At 44.6% G+C, this 20,175-nt stretch overlaps 1 protein-coding gene across 1 annotated transcript in view; it reads left to right on the forward strand.

The window, feature by feature from the left end:
* Positions 1-20,175, forward strand: part of PAH (phenylalanine hydroxylase) — a 38,990-nt gene that overhangs the window by 4,357 nt on the left and 14,458 nt on the right. Inside the window, exons 3-4 of the mRNA XM_061371892.1 lie at positions 10,747-10,930; positions 18,000-18,088. Of these exons, the coding sequence (XP_061227876.1) occupies positions 10,747-10,930; positions 18,000-18,088 (273 nt within the window). The remainder of the gene's footprint in view (positions 1-10,746; positions 10,931-17,999; positions 18,089-20,175) is intronic.

Consider the following 20,175-nt stretch of genomic DNA (forward strand, 5'->3'; position numbering starts at 1 on the left):
GTGTGTATGTATATGTATATAAAGGCAAGTATAACGTGCATGTGAGCTATGTGACCCATAGTGTACATGTTGCATGAAGTATTTCTCTAGGAGCAGCTATTGTCCTCTTAGCGCTTTTCGATTTCAGTGAATCTGATGTAAATAAGCCCACCATCTCCCACCAGTGGTATTTCTACAGAGGCCGTACTGGGTACCTACAAAACAGCATTAAAACGACAGCACTTTTTTCACACCAAAAAGGGATGCAGCAACTTGCACTGCCTGACTGAGAAAGCTTTTGGAGAAACAAGGAGCCATTTACCTTTCAGAACATTGTGTGCCTATTTATTATTGCAGAAATATTTCCCAGATGACATGGATGGTGTTTAAAAAGCACGAAATCCTTGCAATTCAGGTTGTGTTGCAACACAGAGCTGTGTACTCTATGCTCCCAAGCAAATACACTCTTCTATTGGTTTTGTGATTTCTCTTTTTCCTTTGAACATCATCATGTACTACTTGTGCCTGAAAACAGCTCTTTCTGTAGAACACTGTAAAAAGTTGTGGCCTGCATACTTTCCATTCGTAAACTGAACTGACTAGGAAATGAAAGATTTGTGTGGTATTAGTACAAATGAAAACTAATTATAGGACATATTTGATTCATTAAGATGAAGGGAACACCAATGACAGCACAGCTAGTCTAAGTCTGTGAACTGACCCCTGTAAAGCAGTCCTGCAAAATGTCTGCATGTTGGTGGCATGCGTGTCTGTAAGCGAATTAAGGAGGCTGTTAATATTCTCTCGTTAAACACATTGCTGTCTACTAACCAAATTGCTGTTAAGTCTAAAGGAAAATATGCAGGGGAGCTAGTATAGGAAAGGGAGAAGTAGCTGCTCCTTGGATGCAACTTTTCCCACCCCAAAGAAGTACCTAAACTAGACCAGCTGAGTCACAGTTTTCCCCAATGACACTGATGGCAACTGAGGGGATGGGGCTCAGCCAAAGATGTTTGCCCTGGTGTCTGGGTGGTTTCCCACCCCAATGAAGCCAATTCTTTCTGTGCAAACTTGCAGTCTGCCCCAACACCAAGGCTTGACAGGAGACCTGCCATAGTTGCTCTTTTATCAGTTCTGCATGCTGTTTACAGTGTAGTAGGGAGATAGGTAGGTGGCTGGAGGAAAGGGACTCTTAAGAGTACAAGCCTGACCTGCAGTTTCAGCTCCTCAGGGCTGTCATCAGTGAATTCATGAGTGTTGAGGTGTATAAACCAGAGCAGCCTTTAGGCTGCTCTTGGTCGGTGCAAAAGACCTTGCCCTGTGCACAGTGATGTAAGGCTCATGAGCATGCACAGCCAAAAGAACCTCCACACTTTCCCACCTGGTCAGTGGAGCCTCAGAGACACAGACTTTGTACTCAGTGGCATCCATAGCAGAGAGAGGGGAGGTGGTGACACTCAGGTCACCACGCAGGTAAAGCGTGGGAGCAAGGAGGGAGACATCAAAAGGATTTTTTCTCTTGCACCCTTACCCTGCTTAATAAAGTCAACAGTGTGCTGCAGATTAGCTACAGGAGTTAGTTCAGACTCTCTGTGGGTGGGCTTCTCCAGGCAAGGACACCCCTTGCTTTGTCCCCAGGGATTCTGTTGCCAGGTTGATGCTGGCCTGCAGAAATGCAGCAGTTTTGTCTCAGAAGGGTGGCAGAGGAAGATGTGGGAACAGCTGCTCAGGCAGTCATTGCCTCATACAACCACATAAAGCAGGAAAAAGCATAACACAGAAGCCACAAAATAGGATCAGGCTGTTCCCTGGAGCAGACATGGCACTGTAGCCATCAACCCCCAGGAAAAAACAGACCTTGCATGGCCACTGATGCTGATGGCCGTGTGTGGTATGTTTGGAGCCCCTCTGATCCATGCTGAGGCTGCTGGGTTCTCTGTGGGGACTTGTGTGTGGGAATTCAGAGAACACAGACAGAGAGCTCAACCCTGTCCTCCCCTCAGTTCATCCTTGAGAGCAATTAAGGGACCTCAGGCACTGGCTTTGAGGATTTTGCCTCTTCTCTAGCCAATCTACAAAACTACTCTGGGACATGAGGGGGGAGAAGGAGGGTTACGAGAGCTGTAAATATGAAAGTCTTGAAAATAAATCCTCTCTCAAGACAGGGAACAAAGTCTGGAAGCAAGATCCAGATTAAAACAGAGAACTGAGGGGATTCCAAAAGAACGGATAGACCTTGTGGTACCATCAGCAGCCAGGGTGCCTTTCTGTAAAGGAGGTGTCTGTGTGGACCTGGGGAGGTTCATCTTCTCTTTGGTTTAAGAGCTGAAGAAAAAAATTCTGTTGCTCTGAGAGAGCTGTTCGATCACTCTTATGTCCCTGCCCAGGGTGCACAAGCAGGTCCTCACTCCCCAGTTCACCTGCTGTCCATGGCCTACTTCTGTGATGGGGTGAAACTTGGCTGGACATTAGCCCCCATCAGAGCTTGATCTCCACGGGAAGCAAAAGCCAAAGGGATCTGTGCTGTGCTGCAGACTGGACTTGCAGCTCATCAAGCGCAAGAGAATTGCAACGTATTCTGGGGAACCAGCGATGTTTGTCCTCCTACTCAAACATCCCTTCAAGGTTCCACATGAAGTTAACAGAGCCTCATGCTCTCACGTTTGCTTTTTTGCTCAAAGACCCAAACTCCTGTTTTCTCTTCAGATCTCAGCTGCATGCAGGTATGTGGGTACAGGGACAACTATTGCTTTTCCTATGTAGCTTGAAGGCTTTTTTTTCCTGATGAATCTCCTCTAGGTACTCAGCTCCTTATGTCTATTAGCATTATGTCCAAAATGTACTTGACTATACCCACTTTTTTTCTTATGTTTACTCTTGATTCATATTCTCTCTAATGCATTTCAGTGTTGGACCAATGCACAATGTCCATAAAGAGCAAGCAGTCTGCATGGAAGAAGGGTTGTAGTTTCTAGGACAGGCACACGCTTAAAGAAAGACTTTTAAAGCTGAATATATATCTTTTTAAGTTGAAAGCATTTCTACCTCTGAAAACAAACCGAGACGATGCCTATGGAAGGATTCAGCATCCTCTTTTGAGTGGGAGGAGAGTCCTTTCCCAGTCTCACACATGAAAATAAGCGGTACTAAAGAAGACCTCTCAAACACCAGACCTGAGAAAGCTCCTAAGCTCTTCTGACAACTGGCTCTTGTCCACCCTCTATTTTGCAAATCCTTGCTGGTGAATCTTCTCCTGCTGGATTGCTCTGTACTCAGGGCGCCCTATGCCACTGTTGTTAGCACAATCACTGCAGTCCCTTCACCTTCCCTGCAGAGAGGCAGTGCTCACAAGGCCAGACTTGCACTCTGACATGTGCTGTAGTGCAACAGCAGCTCTATCATGCCCAGGAATAAGCAGATTGTTAAAACTGAATCTACTTTGCTTCCACACTAGGTGTTCTGTGTGTATATTAGGATGTGGTAAAGATTCACTTTCTGCTTATCAAACCCAATTATTTTTGCTGTTGAAAAGCCTACTTGTCCATATTCTTTATCGGTCTTAGTGTGCATACAACTGCCTTACAGGTTCTGCTTGGGCAATAGCTCTGACCTCATTGCAGGCTTGAGGGTGGCTGTAGAGACAGCATAAACCCACCAGCAGAGTCTTTACACCATTTTAATAGGACCTGCTCTACTCTGAGGCACTGCTTGGTGCAGCCTATTTGTCTTGTGCTATTATAGAAGATGTTAGGTAGGAAACGAAAACACAAATAAATAACCTCAGTCTGAAACAGAACATCACACATAGTTAAAATACCACGCCTAAAATCAGGAATACAGAATAGTCATTGTGGAATTACATTTCTTTTTCGATTCACTCTTTTGGGGGGACACATCATAGAGTTACAGAGTGTAAGTCCAGGTCATAAAAAAGACAGGAATCTCCCAGGTTTCTTGTCAAAACTGAAAAAGTAAAGCAGATCATTTTGGGCTAACCCAAGTGTTACGTTTAATGGGAACGTTTATTTTCCTCTGTAGTGATAAAAGCCTATTGAAATTGAGAACACTTTTTAAAACTTCAACAAAAATAAAGTTAATTTTGCAGGAAAAAAAGTGAAAAAGAGAAAAACTTTGCCCCCCAAGGTTTGCATTTCCAAAGTTAAGCTAAACATTAAAAATATCAGAACTATACATTTCAATATGTAAAAGGATAGCCCTCAGTTCTGATTGATTTTTTTCCACATGGATTTTTTAATACATCAATCTTCCCCTTAGTTCTTTTCCTGAGCGACTTACAAGTAGTAGAGGACATGTCAGCTGTAGCATGTGGAAAACATTGGGTTGGTATACGTTACAAGTTTGCCCAAGCAACCCTCTGAGAGGACCCTTCCATCTTCAGTGAAATGACCTTCCCAAATACAGAGCAAGACTTCAGTACAAGGTCCAGCAGTCAGTGGTTTTCTTACAGTGGATAGGACTCTAGCTCAAAAGCAGCCCCATCACTGCACTGAGTTGTACTCTTGCTCCCAGAGTAAGTTAATGCTCAGTGGGAGGAAGCTACTGCTCTACAGGAGGACTGGGTGGGAGTAACAGGCTGGACTAAATGAGACCCAGCACTTCCAGAGCCAGCAAAGGTGACTGTGCTCTTTTTCTCTTTAGGGGCTCAATCCATTAAACAGAAAGTCTGAAGTGATTATCTTTTTGTCCCTTGGGAAAGTATTGGCTCTGCAGTGTTTTGGGTTATTTCCAAATCAGGAGAAGAGAGCAGCTGCTTTGGCAGGGGGTGTGTTGGAGGTGTCTGCAGTGATAGGTGAACAGGCCAGGCACACCTCTACCAAGAGACTTGGTTTTTTCATTAGAGTATGTGCATGCACAGCTACAATAATTTAATTACACCTGAACTCACTGCTTCAACTCTGTGTCCTTTGTCTGTCCTTTCCTCTTTCCAGGGCCAGGAAAGCAGGACTCCTTGACCTAGTAAACCAACACAAGTTTAAAGAGAGGAGTGCCCTCTTGCTAGGTGCTTGAGCAGTGCCAGATGCTGTCACATATGCTTTTTGATTTGTCCGTGTGTTTTGTGGCTAGCTTGTGCTTAACGCCTCATACCAGACTTCAGAGTTGGAGCAGAAGTGCAGAGTGATGGACACTAGGGGCTGCTCCAGGGCCAGCTGCCCTCTGGAGCTGTTCGATGTCAGGAGCCAGCTCTGAGTCCTTTTGCCTCTGTGAGTTTAACACGCAAAGAATACCCCAGCAGATATAAAGGAAAAGATAAGGAAGCACTGTCTTCAGCTGAGAAGCAGACTGTTGGGCAGTAAAGCTGACCCAGAGACCTGCCTTTGCCTTCACTTTGGGAAACCACAGCTGAAGGCATCTCTTATAACTTCCTGACTCCCCTGCTCCCTTGTGGAAATCGGGCACTGAGTTTTTACTTGTGCTTCTAATAAAGTGTTCTCCTTCAGGAAGCCCTGAACTAGGCCATGGCAAGGTTTAAAAGAACATGGAACACGTCACTTTTTTTTTTCCCTTTGGTGTCAGGAAAGTGCAAGTAAACCCATGTTTTGGGAGATTTCATCCAAGTTCTCACTTAATGTTGATTAGTGGCACCATAGTGCTGCCGACTGTTCTTCATCTGGTAACAATGTGGGGTCTCCTGATGAAGCAAAACTTAATGACAGCAGCCATGAAAACAAGCTGCAGATGGATTTCCCAGCTGTACTTAGTTTTAGCAACCATACGCAGGGGCATTTAGTAATGAATAAACAGAAGGATATATGAACACCATGGGAAGTAGTAGTCCATAACATTCCCAGAAAGTATCCATCCCCATTGAAATTTTCGCCATGTAGATGTGAAAACATAACTTTTCTTTACCAACGACCAGGCCATTAAACTCTCTGAGGGTGGGACCAAATTTTCTTCACAGTGACCTCTGCAAGACTGCAGTGTACTGTTTGGTTTGGTTGGTTTGATCCTGCTGGTGTGGGGCCGCTGCACAGTGGGAGGTGTTCAGTCAGGATGTCATAACTGGAGTAACATGGGGAAGGGGCTGTAGCTGCTTCACAGCCTGTGAGAGGGAGCCAAGGCTGAGATCCAGCACTGTGGGTAAGGCAGGCAGGGAGATGGGCAATCTCCTCCTGCATCCACCATCACCTCTGTTGTAAATTGCAATCTGTATTGCTAACACCTGACATTCAAAAATCATGACTTACACAAAATGGACTTAGTTCTAACTTGGTTTTTGAGCTCTGAAAACGTATCTTGGGACTTCTTTGTCTAATGGGGAATGATAGAGGTACAATTAACTTGGATTTCAAATCATGAAAGCTGAGATTTTTCAACCCCAGGAGTGGAGGTTTTAAGAAAAAAAGCAAGAAATTTGAAGTGGCTTCTGCTAACTTCAAGACATTTGGCAATACTGTACCTCTGTGATTTCCATTAGGTGTTAGTCCTCAAGGCAAAAATCTGTTCGGAATTGTTAATATTTGCTAAAAAGTAAATTAGAAATTGCCTAGTACACTGTTTTGACATAAATGCAAGGTGAACAGCCACCCTTCCTCTACAAATACAGGAGCGCTCCAGCAGATACATGGTTGTATGATATTATGTATCCTTGTAGGAGAGACTTCAACCTGTATGCTGGTCATAAACCTGAGGAGGAATGTAGAATGGTTTGTTTTGGAATGGACCTTAAAGATTGTCTAGTTTCAATCCCCTACCATGGGCGGGGACACCTTCCACTAGACCAGGTTGCTCCAAGCCCTGTCCAACCTGGCCTTGAACACTGCCAGGGATTCGGAAGCCACAGCTTCTTGGCAACCTGTGCCAGGGCCTCAGCACCCTCACAGGGAAGAATTTCTTCCTAATGTCTAACCTAAATCTGTCCTTTTTCAGTTTAAAGCCATCCGCCCTTGTCCTATCACTACAGGCCCTTGTAAAAAGTCCTTTTCCAGATTCCTTATAGGCCCCCTTTAGGTATTAGAAGACATTATAAGGTCTCCCCTGACCCCTCCCCTGAACCTTCTCTTCTTCAGGCTGAACAAGCCCAACAATCTCAGCCTCGTTCCATATGAGAAGTGCTCCAGCCATCATTGTGGCCCTACTCTGGGATCACTCCAATGGGTCAGTAGGGAAGCACCAACCTGTCCCAAGTTCTTTGCAGCTGCAGTGAGTGATGGGGTGAATTCAGCAAACGCACTTCTAATCTCAAGGCATGGGCTGATCTGATTTGTATGAGGTCTAAAATAGGAAGGGCAGGAGACCAATACTAATAGTTTTTGTGTGAATCCAGCCTCAAACATGTGTCAGCCCAGATCTTCCAAAACCAGTTAGGAAGTTAGGAGTTGGTTCCATCAACAAAAAATAGCTCAGAAATCATGAAGTTGCATAAAATAAATACAGAAATTTTATTAATTTTCTTTTGAGGGCATCTGTTGTCAAGATTTCAAGCTCTACTAAAAAACACAGATATTGAAAACTCCTCAAAATAAGTAACTAGATGAAACAATGTCCACGTTCTCCTTTCTCAGGTAACCGTTTATCTCCAGAAGTTGGAACTTTAAGTATCAACTACTGTGAGAAACCTGATGTGATTGTAAGATGCCGAGGGTACAAAAATATTTTGAACAATGTGAAACTATGAAGATTAAACACTAGATGGAGTAGTTGGACTAGAATGAAATTGAGATTTGTTAAACAAATCTAGTAACAGTCTCTGTAAATATTTTGAAATCTGTGGCTTAGTATCAATGCATAGTATATGAGAACATGTTCTCCAGGAGCACCAGTTCAGGGAGTTGGATGGATGCTGCTGAATTCTTAGTTTGAAAATAGTCACCAGAAGGGTTCTCCCTTCAGGTTCTCTACTGTGAGGTCCCAAAGCCTTGGCACAAAGAGGTAATGGGTTAGTTCTGCACATTGCTGAGCTGCAGGCATCCCTCAAACAGAAGAGAGAAAACAGGGATCTCTTCCCACTCTGCAGGAAGCTGTTCTGCTTATCTCAGGTGTCAGAAGGGAGGTGACTCTCTGTGAACTCTTCTGTTTTCTTCCTTTTCCCCATTGTAGTGATAGTTCAGGAGGCATTGATGCTCCTGCTGCCTTAAGCATGCCATGTGCCAACACTGCAGCCTGTCTCTTCATTCCCAACCCCTGCATCATTCCCTCCATTTGGTGGGCACTGCTGTTCATGCAGCTGCCTGCTGAGACAGGTTGAAGAGCGGATACAATGGGAAAGGCCAAAACCAAAAGGTTATAATTGAAGTACCAGACTCAAATAGCTATGCAATCTATGGGGTAGAGATGCTAAGGCAGGGATAAACACTTGTGGGTAGGGGAGGGAAGGAGAGGATAACTGCTGCTGAACAGAGGTCCACGTTATAGAATCACAGAATTGCAGAATGGTTTGGGTTAGAAGGGACCTTACAGATCATCCAGTTCCAACCCCCCTGCCATGGGCACAGGCACCTTCCACTAGACCAGGTTGCACAAAACCCCATTCAACCTGGCCTTGAATACTTACCACAGCCCCTGCAAGATCCAAAAAGCCCAGTCAGGACCTGTGACCCCATTCCCGCATGCATCCACACAGAGGCAGAACAAAATACCCTGACACATCAGTGCAACGTGAAGGTAAAGCAATACCTCAGTGTGTCTGAGCAGAGCCTTTGGCAGGAAAAGGTTTTACACCCACTCTCCACACTCCACAGAGCAGCTCTGTGCTCTGGGTACACATTGCCACACTGCTCTCCATGTTGTGGCCATGGCAAAGGGGCTGGCAGTCCCCTGTGCCTGCTCTTTGTCAGTGGCTTTCCAGACCTGAGTAATCTGGACTTGCAGCTTCAGGCTGCCCTACCTCCCAGCTCCTCACCAGAGGGTACAATGTGAGGCCTGTTTGTGAAATGGGACTTCGGAGGCCTAAAACAAATTGTCCTCGGGGCCCAGGACAGTGGCGGCTATTCTCTCCCCCAAACCGCCCCGTGAGGACAGCATCTCTCAAGAGCAGCAGTTGGTGAATGCGCTTTTGACCTTTTCAACTTATTGTGTTGGTATATAGCCAAACAATTTAAGTACATCTGTAGCGTGCGACACTCAGGAAACAGAGGAATGACATGCATGCTGGCTCCTACAAAGTAATAAACTGCCTTTTGTGGTGGAGTGAATGAGGTCTTTGCCGCTGATGGCCAGATGCCCCCCTGTGCTGTGCAAGCACTGAGAGGAGCAAAGAAAACCTTAAGGGGCTTGAGAAGCTCAGACTGAAGGGAGGCACAGAAAAGAAAGCTTCCCTCTTTCTTCCCTGTAGGTCACAAGTAGATCCTAGCAGCATTTCTTCGTGGATTAAATTCTGACCCCACTGCAGCAGGGAGTTTGACACTGACATCACCAGGGCCATCATTCCACCCCACGTAGTTTGGGGTCTTAAACCTGAAAGCATCAAAACAAAAGCTGCTCCAGGGCTGCTGAGCACTGTGTGTCAGCTCCTCTGAATCCTCTGTGGTTGATCCTCAAGCCAAAACTTCCTCCAGGGGTTTGTCTATCCCTCCCAAGGGACAGAAGCCCAGATCGGCCATGGTGTGCTGTGGCCACTGCTCCAGTGTAAGCCTGACAGGTCAGGTGGTAAAGTCAGCACCAACCAAAATTTGTTTAAAAGGTTTTTCTCAAAAAAAAGAAGAAAACAATAGTTTCATATTCGAATTACAGGGCTCCAGAAAATATTTGAGTTCAGCTAAACTGAGGCAGATTTTCCTGGAGTTGCATTTATGTGAGTGGAAAAATAGGATTTTTGGCAACATTGACATGGTGGCATGTCTGAGGTTGGGTACCCACTGGCCATGGACATCAAGCTATAGTTGCCAATGATCCCTTCAGAGCTTCTCTTCTGGTCAGGAAAGATACTTGGTGGACTGGAATTTGAATGTCTGTGCTAAAGAAAATAATTCCTTGCTGTGAGAGTAGTCAGACTCTGGAGCAGTTTCCTAGCAAGGTTGTGGAGTCTCCATCTGTGGAAATACTCAAAACTCAACTGGACATAGTCCTGAGCACTCTGCCCTATCAGACCCTGCCTGAGCAGACTGTTGGATGATCTCCAGAAGCCCCATCCAACCTCAGCAACTCTGTGATTCTGTGATTTAAAACACCCGTGTTTTTATTTGCAAAACCCTTGGCTGCCTTTTTGGTGCGGATCCATGTATCCCATTGGATCTCTGCCCAGCACCTGCTCACAGCCCTGGAAACCACGCAGGTTGCTTTGCAGGTGACTGCGTGGTGGCTTGGCAGAAGCTTATCTCACAGGGTGCCCAGCTGCTTGATTTGCTAACCTCCTTTCAAGACGCTTATAAATACAGCATTCATATTCTCATGAGAGGGTTCTCTTCAGGTGAAACGCCTACTTCCCGAGTTGATCCTGGGGAGATGTTCTTCTCTACACAGACAAGCTCCCATTATGTATTTGTGGTATTGGAGCCACCATTTACAATACAAAGCCTGTTTACAACTTGTATCCTACTTCCACCTTTTTCAAAGGTTTGTGTCATGCATAGTCTTTATGTTGGTGCTCTGCTCAAGGGGGAATACCGCATTATTCTCATTCTTCATTTTTGTCTCCCTCCTTGTTGCGAAAGTCCTCAGTCCAATGGCCATCAGTGGCAAGAATTTACTTTTGAGTTATTTGTATTGTGTAGGAGGAGCTGTTGTCTAGCACATTAATTTTAGCTAGCATTTATGTCATATTTCTCCCCTCAAACCCTGTGGGACCAAAATCTCTGTTTCTTATAGGAAAAAGGAATAAACCTGACCCATATTGAGTCCCGACCTTCCCGACTCAACAAAGATGAGTATGAATTCTTCATTAATTTGGAAGGCAAGAATGTCCCAGCACTGGACAAGATCATCAAGTCCTTGAGAAGTGATATTGGAGCAACAGTCCATGAGCTTTCACGAACAAAGAAGAAGGACACTGGTAAGGATATGCTGACAAGGATGACATTGCCAAGGAATGTTTACATCACATGTAAATATTGATTTCTTTTTCCTGTAGCAATGGAGTTCCTTTTGGATCTGTATGGATATATTTCCCTACCTCTGCCTATTTTGCCTGTGTTATAAGATTTTTCATTTGGAGATTTTCTCTCAATGTAAACTGAAGTGCTCCATCTTTTGCAATGCTTAGTTCTCCTGGGAACTGGTGTTACAGTGTTATGTTGTCATCTGTCTGGTTGACAGCACCCTCAGTCTCTTAAATACAGCATTGTTGCAGTAGCTTGTTACACTGCCTGCAGAAGTTATCAGGCATCAAAGAATGATTTGGGTTACAGGCTAAGGGCTCAACTTATAAATCCCTAAGCAGCAGTGCAGGAAGTTGTAGGTACATCTAAATTCTGCTCCCAGTCTCTGCCTTATTTTAAATTAGGCAGCATTTATATATACAGCTTTGTGCCAGTCATGCAGGTGGCAACTTTTGTTCTTGATTCACACCTGTAATATGAAGGAATAGCAGGGGTGCAGGTGGAATCCATACCACCATGTTTAATGCAGATACATTAGCTTATCAAGCCCAATGACATGTTCACTGAATCTCTGACTATCATCCCATAGACTTTGGACCACTGAGCAATGAAAGTCACTGTAGGGCTTGTACACTTTCAGCCTTTTTTTATGCTCTCCGTACACATGAGAACTTTGAAGAAGAGAGTAAACAAGGGTCTCTGTGGGATGCACTACATCTGTCTAGTTACTGTCTGCCCTGATTCAAAAAACCCACATAAACTCCATTACAATTTAAAAGGGCAAACATTTCCACCAAAATCTGCAGTTGCATGTATGGGCTTTGCTTGTAGATGGTAGATCAATTCCCTTGAGAAATCGAGGCCTTGTTCTGCTCCCTTTTCCTTCCCACCCTATCCCCATAATAAATCTGTGCCTGTTCAGTACCCAACAGAGTAAAGCCTCTACAGTGCCATTTTGTGTAAAAACATCACTTACTGAAAACTGCCTTTCACCGGATGGCTCCCTGGAGTCTCTCAGGGAGGTCACCAAGGGGGAGCCCTGGAGACATTTACAATGACTGGTGCATTGTGTGACCCAGCTGGGGGCTGCCCTACCTTGAAGACTTCTCCCAGAGAGCACTCAGGTGAAAAGAAGCTGTGTATTAACTTTTAAGTGATACACAGACCCTGTAAACACAGACTTTGCCACCTTGAAGTGCTGTGAAGTGCTGTCCCAGTGCCCTCCCCCTTGCCAAATATCTCTGAGACCTCACAGATCACTCTGGCACAAAGTCTGTGGTGTAGCAGAGTCAACAAGAACCTGGTCCTGTACAAAGTCTGGTGTGGAAGGGTGGCATCTTCATGGGGCAGGGGAAGGGATTACCCTCCTGTGCTCCCTAGGGCTGGCATGCCCCTTCAAACACCTGGATTTACTTTCAATTTGGCCTCATGGACCCTGGCTGTAGTTGCTGCAGTCCCATCCTTGAGACCCTTTTACCCCTGGGCTGAGATGAGAGGAGGGAAGAAAAGTCCTATGGGTGACTGCCCACCCACTCACTGTTACCCCTCACACCATCCATCTGACTTTGGGGCTTGTGGATGCCCCTCACTCCTGCTATAGTAAGTCTCTGCAATCCACTTTGGTGGAAGCAGGAATAGCTCCTCATTCCTGTAAGAAATCCCAGGGATTTCAGTCATAATTCTGACTTTGGAGGGAAATAGGAAAGATTTTGCAAGCCATATTCCTAATTCTCGGAAATTTGCTAGAGTTGAGGCTGCTTGGTGGTGGCTACCCAGCATCCAGTCTGAGACATGCTTAAATGCCTTTTCAGATAACAGATGTGATTTTAATAGGATTTCAGACTTTAAATACTTTAGGTCTGGATCTTCCTCTTCCTTTCTAGGAACAACATGAAAGGACATTAATACCTTCTTGAGATCAGTGCTGGTAATCCTTTTACCATTTCTTTTGTGTCCTACCCATGACATTACATTTGAAGATGAAAAAAAAAGAAGGCAGATACTCTTTGGAGTCAGTTCTCTCCATTCATGAGACGAAGGGACAAAAGGTTGATTAGGTGATTTATGATCACGTCAAATCAAAGAGGCTCTCTTTTGGGGACTCTTTTATTTCCAAAAGAAAGCTACAGGGCCTAGTAGCAGTTGACATTACTTTCATTTTTCTGATTATTATTAAGAAGTTTATAATAAACTTTATTAAATAATAAAGTTTTACATAAGCATAGGCTGGAGTTGGATAGAGACACAGCTATAAACATAGTCCTAGAAAGGCTTGTGAGTGAAATTCTGACCTCACAGAAGTCAAAACTCCCATGATCAGCTGTAGGATTAGGATTTCACTGCATATTACTGTGTTGATCAAAGGCTTTTTGAGCTAGATTATCCTTTCAGTGCAGCAGAAAGGGACTTGATCCCCTTCTGTTTGAGAGGATAATTTGTGTTTGTTTGTTAGTTTCAGTAATTCAGAAATAGTGTAAAGTGGGAGCAATTTATTGCCAAGGAAATAGAAAAAGATTGATATTTCTTTTTGCCCTTTCCCTTTTACTTTTCCTTTTTTCTTTCTTCAATTTCAACTTCTGTCAAGAGTAGTAAGGGTCCAGTCAAACTGAAATCCCCAAAGAGCCATATTTTGAAAGGTCAAACAAGCCATGCTTAGGGGATGAACTGTGGGTGGCACATTCTGGGCTGAGACAGCTCTACAAGGGCAGAATGAGATTGGAGCAGCCTGAGCTGTAGAAAGTGTGGTAAGATGCTGTCCTTTATCAGGGATGGCATTAACAAATAGCAGGCCTTGTGGTGCCTTTTAGGTCATCCTGCCTTTCAAATGTATCCTCCAAATCTGGTCATAATCCACAGATGTGTTCTGTGAAATTTTATTCCTAAAACACAGAATGAGAGCAATATATCTGCAGGGAGCAAAAGCTCGGAAATATGGTTTATGGGAATATTGTCACACTCCTTTCAGTGGGCAGGTAAAATGTAGGAAGGTTTTCTCCTGGAGGCTGTCCAGGCTCCCATGGGATCAATTCTTCCATTTCTGTCTAAAGATGCTCTAGGCCCTTCCTTGCAAAGAATTAATTTTGTTCAAGCTCATGATTTGAGATAAAAAACCCAAACCCAAACCGATTTTTCTCAGTTTCCCATAGGAAGAACGTGGTGCCATTCTTAGGGCACTGCTTTGTGGACAGTCAGAGGAAACTTCTGTATTCTTCCCCTTCAGTACAGATCAGTATTAAGCACATGTGTAGGTATGTAACCCTTTACTGGGCAAGGGTTAAATGAATGTCTCTTTTTTTCCTCTTTTTTTTTTTTTTTTCGTCATTTCAACTGCTTTTAGGGTTTTGTCTCAATTAAATGCAAAATACTATTTTGGTTTCCCCCTTTGACAGACCCAAATAGTTACAAATACCAGATTCAGATCAGCAGTGTAATTTTAGCTGAGAGCAGGCCAGCAAAATGACCTAAATTCAAAGGTACCTTTAGAGCTTCAGATGAGAATGGTTAGCAGTCACAGGGCCAGAAGCCTTTTGTAGAGATGGAAAGATTTGTTGTGAAAACAGTGTGTCTCTTCATGGCTGTTTTTGGAAACAAGCTGGGTATCTACAGTTCACTTGGAGCCCATGAATAAAAAGAATTAAATATTACTCTGTTGCAGCATTAGGGAAATGCAGACAATTTATTGCATTTCTGAGACAGGCTGGGAGCTGATGTTCTGTAGGGGCCTTGTTTGCTAGACCCTGAGGCTGACCAAAGCATTTGGGACTGTTTAAAAAAAGGACTAAACCTGGGCCTCGAACTGTTATAAATTGCATAGACCTGTCTTTGACCCTCCTCACAATGGTCCGAATGGAGGAGTTCTGCAGAAGTCCTCGCTGCCCCTGCTTTGCTGCCTCTTATATAAATGGCTTATTAGCATTCTGCTAAGTATTTGACCCCATGATAATTTGGTCACCACTTGGGTGTCCAGCACGATCCCATAAATGCTGCTGTTTTACTTACAGACAAATCAATATTTATTACTGATCAGCCCACGTTTGGTACTCAGACCTTCACAGAGGCCCAGTGTTGCAACAGCTTGCCCTGGCAATTCATTAATGGCTATGCAGACAGACAGCAAGTCTGGCTAACGGGCTGAGGAGGAAGTTGCAAACAAAATATGGGATAGATTCGCACAGGAGGTAATTTGATTTGGTCTTTTAAATAGTTGCTGGGAGGGCTAGGGACAGGCTCCTGCACACCACAGCTAGGCAAAAGACCCAGTAGCCCTTTTGCACCCTGGTCCCTGGTGCAAGGGCTGTGTGGGCTTTGTGCAGTACTCTGGGGCTGTGCTCAGGACTTTTGATTCTTGTTTCCATGAGAGCTGGGAAGTCTCAGGACTTTCCATGACTTTACTTAACATCAGTTATGGTGGTGCAAATAGCACTAAGCACCCTCAGGATTTCCCTTTAACAGCCTGCCCCTTTCTGCAAGCTCAAGCTGGACTCTTAGCGACTGTCAGTATATGGGGGGAACAGGGAGAAGGGCAGAGATCTGCTTAAAATAGGTCAGGTATTGACAAGGACCACACTCCTAGAAGATAAGGTGCTGCTCCTTTGTTGGGTTAAAACAAGACACACATCTCCACACCTAGGATTGACACTGCATCAGCCTGGGAGTCAGTCTGTCCCAGGGTTTATCATGGGCTCTGCACCAAGTCCTCTGGAGATCTTGAGAATAAAATGTATTTAATGAAAGTAAGTCACTATTATATATTTATTTTATCCATTGAAGCTGCAATGTTTCAAACCCTGCCCACATACACCTTCCTGGTTCAGGGCAGCAAAACCCCAGAGACTTCGCTGCTGAAATCCACGGCAGACTTCAGCCCCCACTGATTTTTCTGCATAGCCTGGAACTTTCAGTTCGTGGTGTGTCCCTGAAGATAGTGGTTATTCACTCTAACACTGACAAATCCTTTGCTGTGGGGCTGCCAGACAGCTTTATTTGAGTGCCTAATCCAGAAGTTATCAGTGTGCCTCACCCCGAGCTGATCGTGGTGAGTCTGAAACACCAAAAAGTGAAGCAGTTCCCTCACCATCACACAAAGCTCAGTGTAAGAGCTGGGGGATAAACCCAGTGCCTGGCTGCCCTACAGAAAATTGTGTCAGGATGGCTCGGTGTGCTCGCCCATCACATGGTGTGAGTAGTGACTCCTCTCTAGGACTCAAACACACCTTTTTCTACTCTGACTAGTTTAACTCAAGGGGTCGGAGGTGCAGGAAGGGTGCGAACAGCAAGGTGAGAGTGTTTCTGGAGAAACACTGCAAGTCATTTTCGGGGACGATCTTCCTGGGGCTGCTGCTGCCATCTAGTGACTTGTTCAGGTCTGTTCTGCAGGGCAAAGCAGACGGGTTTGCTGCTCCGCAAGAAGGGACCAAACCCCGTGCTCCCACGGGGTTTCTGTAGCCAACGACCTGTCCAGGCTCGCAGCCAGCAGATGCCTGCCCTCCCTGCCACTGCCCGAAACACACTGAGAGCTCCGAGGGGAAGTATTGGATGGCGGTAGGACAGTAGTAGGTCAGGGAAGGTGGGCACTCTGTGTAGGGCTGAGCTGTGGCAGACCAAAGCATGCCCTGTAAATGTGATGCTGTTGCTCTGACCCCTCTGTGCAGGTGCTTTGCAGAAGCCCAGTGCCACAAGTGCCCTCCTTGTTGTTAGGCTCAGCACAAAGCAAGTCTGGACAGTCCTGGAGACAGTGATCCTCTTATTCTCTAGGTGGTCCGTGATGTCTGGGATGAGCCCCGGCAGCAAAGCACTGCAGGGAGCTCATGCAGCAGCTGCTGGCTGGGGATCAGGTTCACTTGGCATAGCCCCCAAAATCACATGGGGAGGTATGGTTGAGTGGCAGTGCTCTCGACTGAGCAGAGAGCCACAAAGGGGAATGAGCTGCTTTCCAAGCGTTGACTGAACAAGTGACATCCATCTGTGCAAGAAAGTCACTAAATGAACTGCAAACATGTTACTGATAGACTGCTGAAAGCCTTTGGGCTTGGACCAGCAGGCTTATGCATGGTATTAGCGTTGAAGTTCGTGTTGCTGACTTTTATTCAATGTGGGGACCATATGGGACATGACTGCACGCCCTGCACTTGGGGTACACCCTAAGGTGGAGGTGTTGGCACCAGAAAAGGAGGTCTGACATGGTATGACTGCCCCATGTACCTCCCAAGCTGCGAAGAGCCTCTCCTTGTAGTGCAATTGCCATGATGCCACTTGCCTTCTGCTTTCCCCTATCTGAACACATTATGTATGTGATGCTCTGTGATTCTTTGTTGACCTCCACCTTATGTCCTTCTGTAAGGGGAGGACCACATGGGCATTACATGCTGTATAGTCAGTGTGGTCCCATTTCATACCCTGAACTGTGCTCTAGGCAGTGTGTATAGTGAGTTACTAGGCAATAGAGAACCAGACCCAAAATGTCAATTAAATGAATGCATTATTGTATAATGGCTACAGTAATACAATGCTAGTCTGAAGTATTAGGGTGCCATTCATCATTTTATTTCAGCATCCTAGCTTAAGTGAGGCCACCAAGTAGGTCTTTCTTAGAAAAAGATTTTTGGAGGGTCAAATAATCCTGTATCCTTCTTGTCGTGGGGCTTCTTGCTGTTCCTTTAAAATGGCTGATTCCAGCTACTGTGAAAGGAAGCACACTCTGGAAAAATTCCTACATTTTGGTAAGCCAAGAAACCAGAATAATAAACAGAAAGCCATAAACATTACAAGCCATCTCTGTGCCAAGAGCTAGACATTCCTGATGCTCTGTATTCTTCCAACTGTGCAAAACAGCCACAAATTCAAGACAACTTGCAGGGTTTGCTCTTACTTCCTGTTACAGGGAAAGACCATTGCTGCCCAAAGAATTTAGACCTTTGCATATGTTTCTTTATATTTATGATGAAAAGAAGGAAAGACCAGAAAGCAGGCCCAAACCAAGTAATAAAGAAGCATACCACTCTCGATTTCTTTTCTGTTTTGCAGTGCCATGGTTCCCAAGAAGTATCCAAGAGCTGGACAGGTTTGCCAATCAGATCCTAAGCTATGGAGCAGAACTGGACGCTGATCATCCTGTAAGAAAAAGAGCTTTATGTTTTTAACATGCTTCTAGTTATTGGGGCAGATGTTTCTCTCATTTGCACTTGCTCTGCTTTCAGACAAACCTAGTAGACTGTCTTATATGATACAGGACAAGAAGAGTACCACATTTATAGGGTCAGAACCAGCCCAATCCCTGGTTATGAAGTAAATCAGACTACAGGTTGCTTTAATTTGGGCAAATACTGGGAGACCTTAGTAGTCACCAGAGCACAAGGGTACCACAAGGATACCTCTAGCTTTCCCATGTGGCTCTGACATGGTGACTTTAGACTCATTTTGTGAATCACTAGCAACTTTAGAAGCAGCATATCAGAGCCCAGAGGTAAGAAGACTGTTTTTTTTTCATCCTTGGCTACATATACACTATTGAGCTTAAAGCCTTGTTATGTGGTTGCTCAGTCTGACATGGTTCTTGTATCGTGAGACACAACAAAAGAAAAGGCCCTTGTTTCAAAAAGTTTGTGGTTTAAATGGTAGGGTCAGAAAGTTTTTTTTCACTGGTTTAGCTGATAAAAATAAAATATTCAGCATTTTTTCAGCTTTTCCAGATACAAGAACACTTTCTGCCTCTATTCCCTCTCCAAGCAAACAACAACTTATTTTCGTTTGTCAAAACACACTGAGTTCCATGCAGTGCAACAGAAATTGCTGCTATTAGCTTAATTGAGATACGGTGATTATAAATAAATTACATGCAGTGCAACAAAAATTGCCGCTATTAGTTTAATTGAGATGGGGTGATTAGTCATTCACTACCTATTGCTTAACTTGAGATGTGTTATGCATCATGTACAATGATTCATGATGTTCAGCGTGGTCATATGAAAGGCAGAATGAAAGGAGATACACTGAGTCAATGGCCCCCTTGTGTGTCATGCGGGAATAGACCAGGATTGTATTTGAAAAAAGAAACAAAACAAAACAAAAAAGATGTTAAAAAGAATGAAGCATCTCTGCTCCAGTTCCTAGAATTAGTTAGCAGTTTATGCCTTAAAAAGGAAACACAGCTGCTGGGGTAAATAGGTGTGACAGTACATAGAGTGCATAAAATATAAATTAAAGGAGCCTGTGTTTTTATTGGTTAAGTGATATGGGATTTAATCATAAATAGCTCTATGCCAGGATAATCTTGCACAGCACATTTTTAGGCCACTGGCTGCCCCTTTTTGACTTAAACCGTTGGATCTCTACTCCACTTCACCTGCCTCCTGTATTTGGTTGTAGCTTCATGGTTGCTCAGTCCAGCTGTGCTGAGCATTACACAGGGATGTGTTCATCAGGTGCTGCAATGCCCAGTGGGTTGCTGCTATTTGCCCTGCAGATGGGTGTCCTAGCTTGGAAGGACTTTTCTCTAATTTAGGTGGTGAAGACACTCCCAGCCTTGAGGAAATTTGAGTCTAAATAGGAGGCACACTGGGATAGGAGAATGGTTATCCTAGATGAAGATTTAGAGACTGTATTTCTCATCCCTGGTTTTATTAGTAATTACCTGAAAAAGTCAAGCTCCCAACCACAAGGTCTATTAGACATTCTCTGTAGTAATTAAATACTTTCAAGTGGTTGAATTTGTAGTGCAAATAGGGCTTTTATTTTTTTGGCCTGGTAAGTGCCTACTGTTCTTCTAACAGTTAGAAAATGAGCACCTCTAAGGGCGGTTTGTGCTGAAAATCTGCCGAAGAAGTCTGACTGAGTTGATGAGTGTCTAATTTGTCTTAACTCTGCTCCTCTAGGTCAGCCCAGCTGTGCCAGGAAATGCAACAAGCTTCCTGAGAAACCAGAAGGACATGGTTATTTGAGTGCCATTAATTCAGTGTACTGCTCCTGGGGGAGCACCTTGTTGGCACTGTAAAGGAGCATGTTTCCTTTGTTCGTAGCAAGCAGAAGTGAGAAAACGAAAGGACTTGAGGGGCAAGAGGTTCAGGGAGACTGTGGCAGGATGGTTGCTCTGGTGGCTCTGTGGACTGGGAAGGAGTGGAGCTGGGCAGGATGGAGGTAGCTTTCCCACTCTCCTTCCTGCACTTCTTGGACTGCACCAGCCATGCCAGAGGCTGCTCATTGA

This window comes from Neopsephotus bourkii, unplaced genomic scaffold, assembly GCF_033783945.1.
Source record: "Neopsephotus bourkii isolate Nb327-2 ecotype Australia unplaced genomic scaffold, CSIRO-AGI_Nbou_v1 NB_1589, whole genome shotgun sequence".
Lineage (NCBI taxonomy): Eukaryota > Metazoa > Chordata > Aves > Psittaciformes > Psittacidae > Neopsephotus > Neopsephotus bourkii.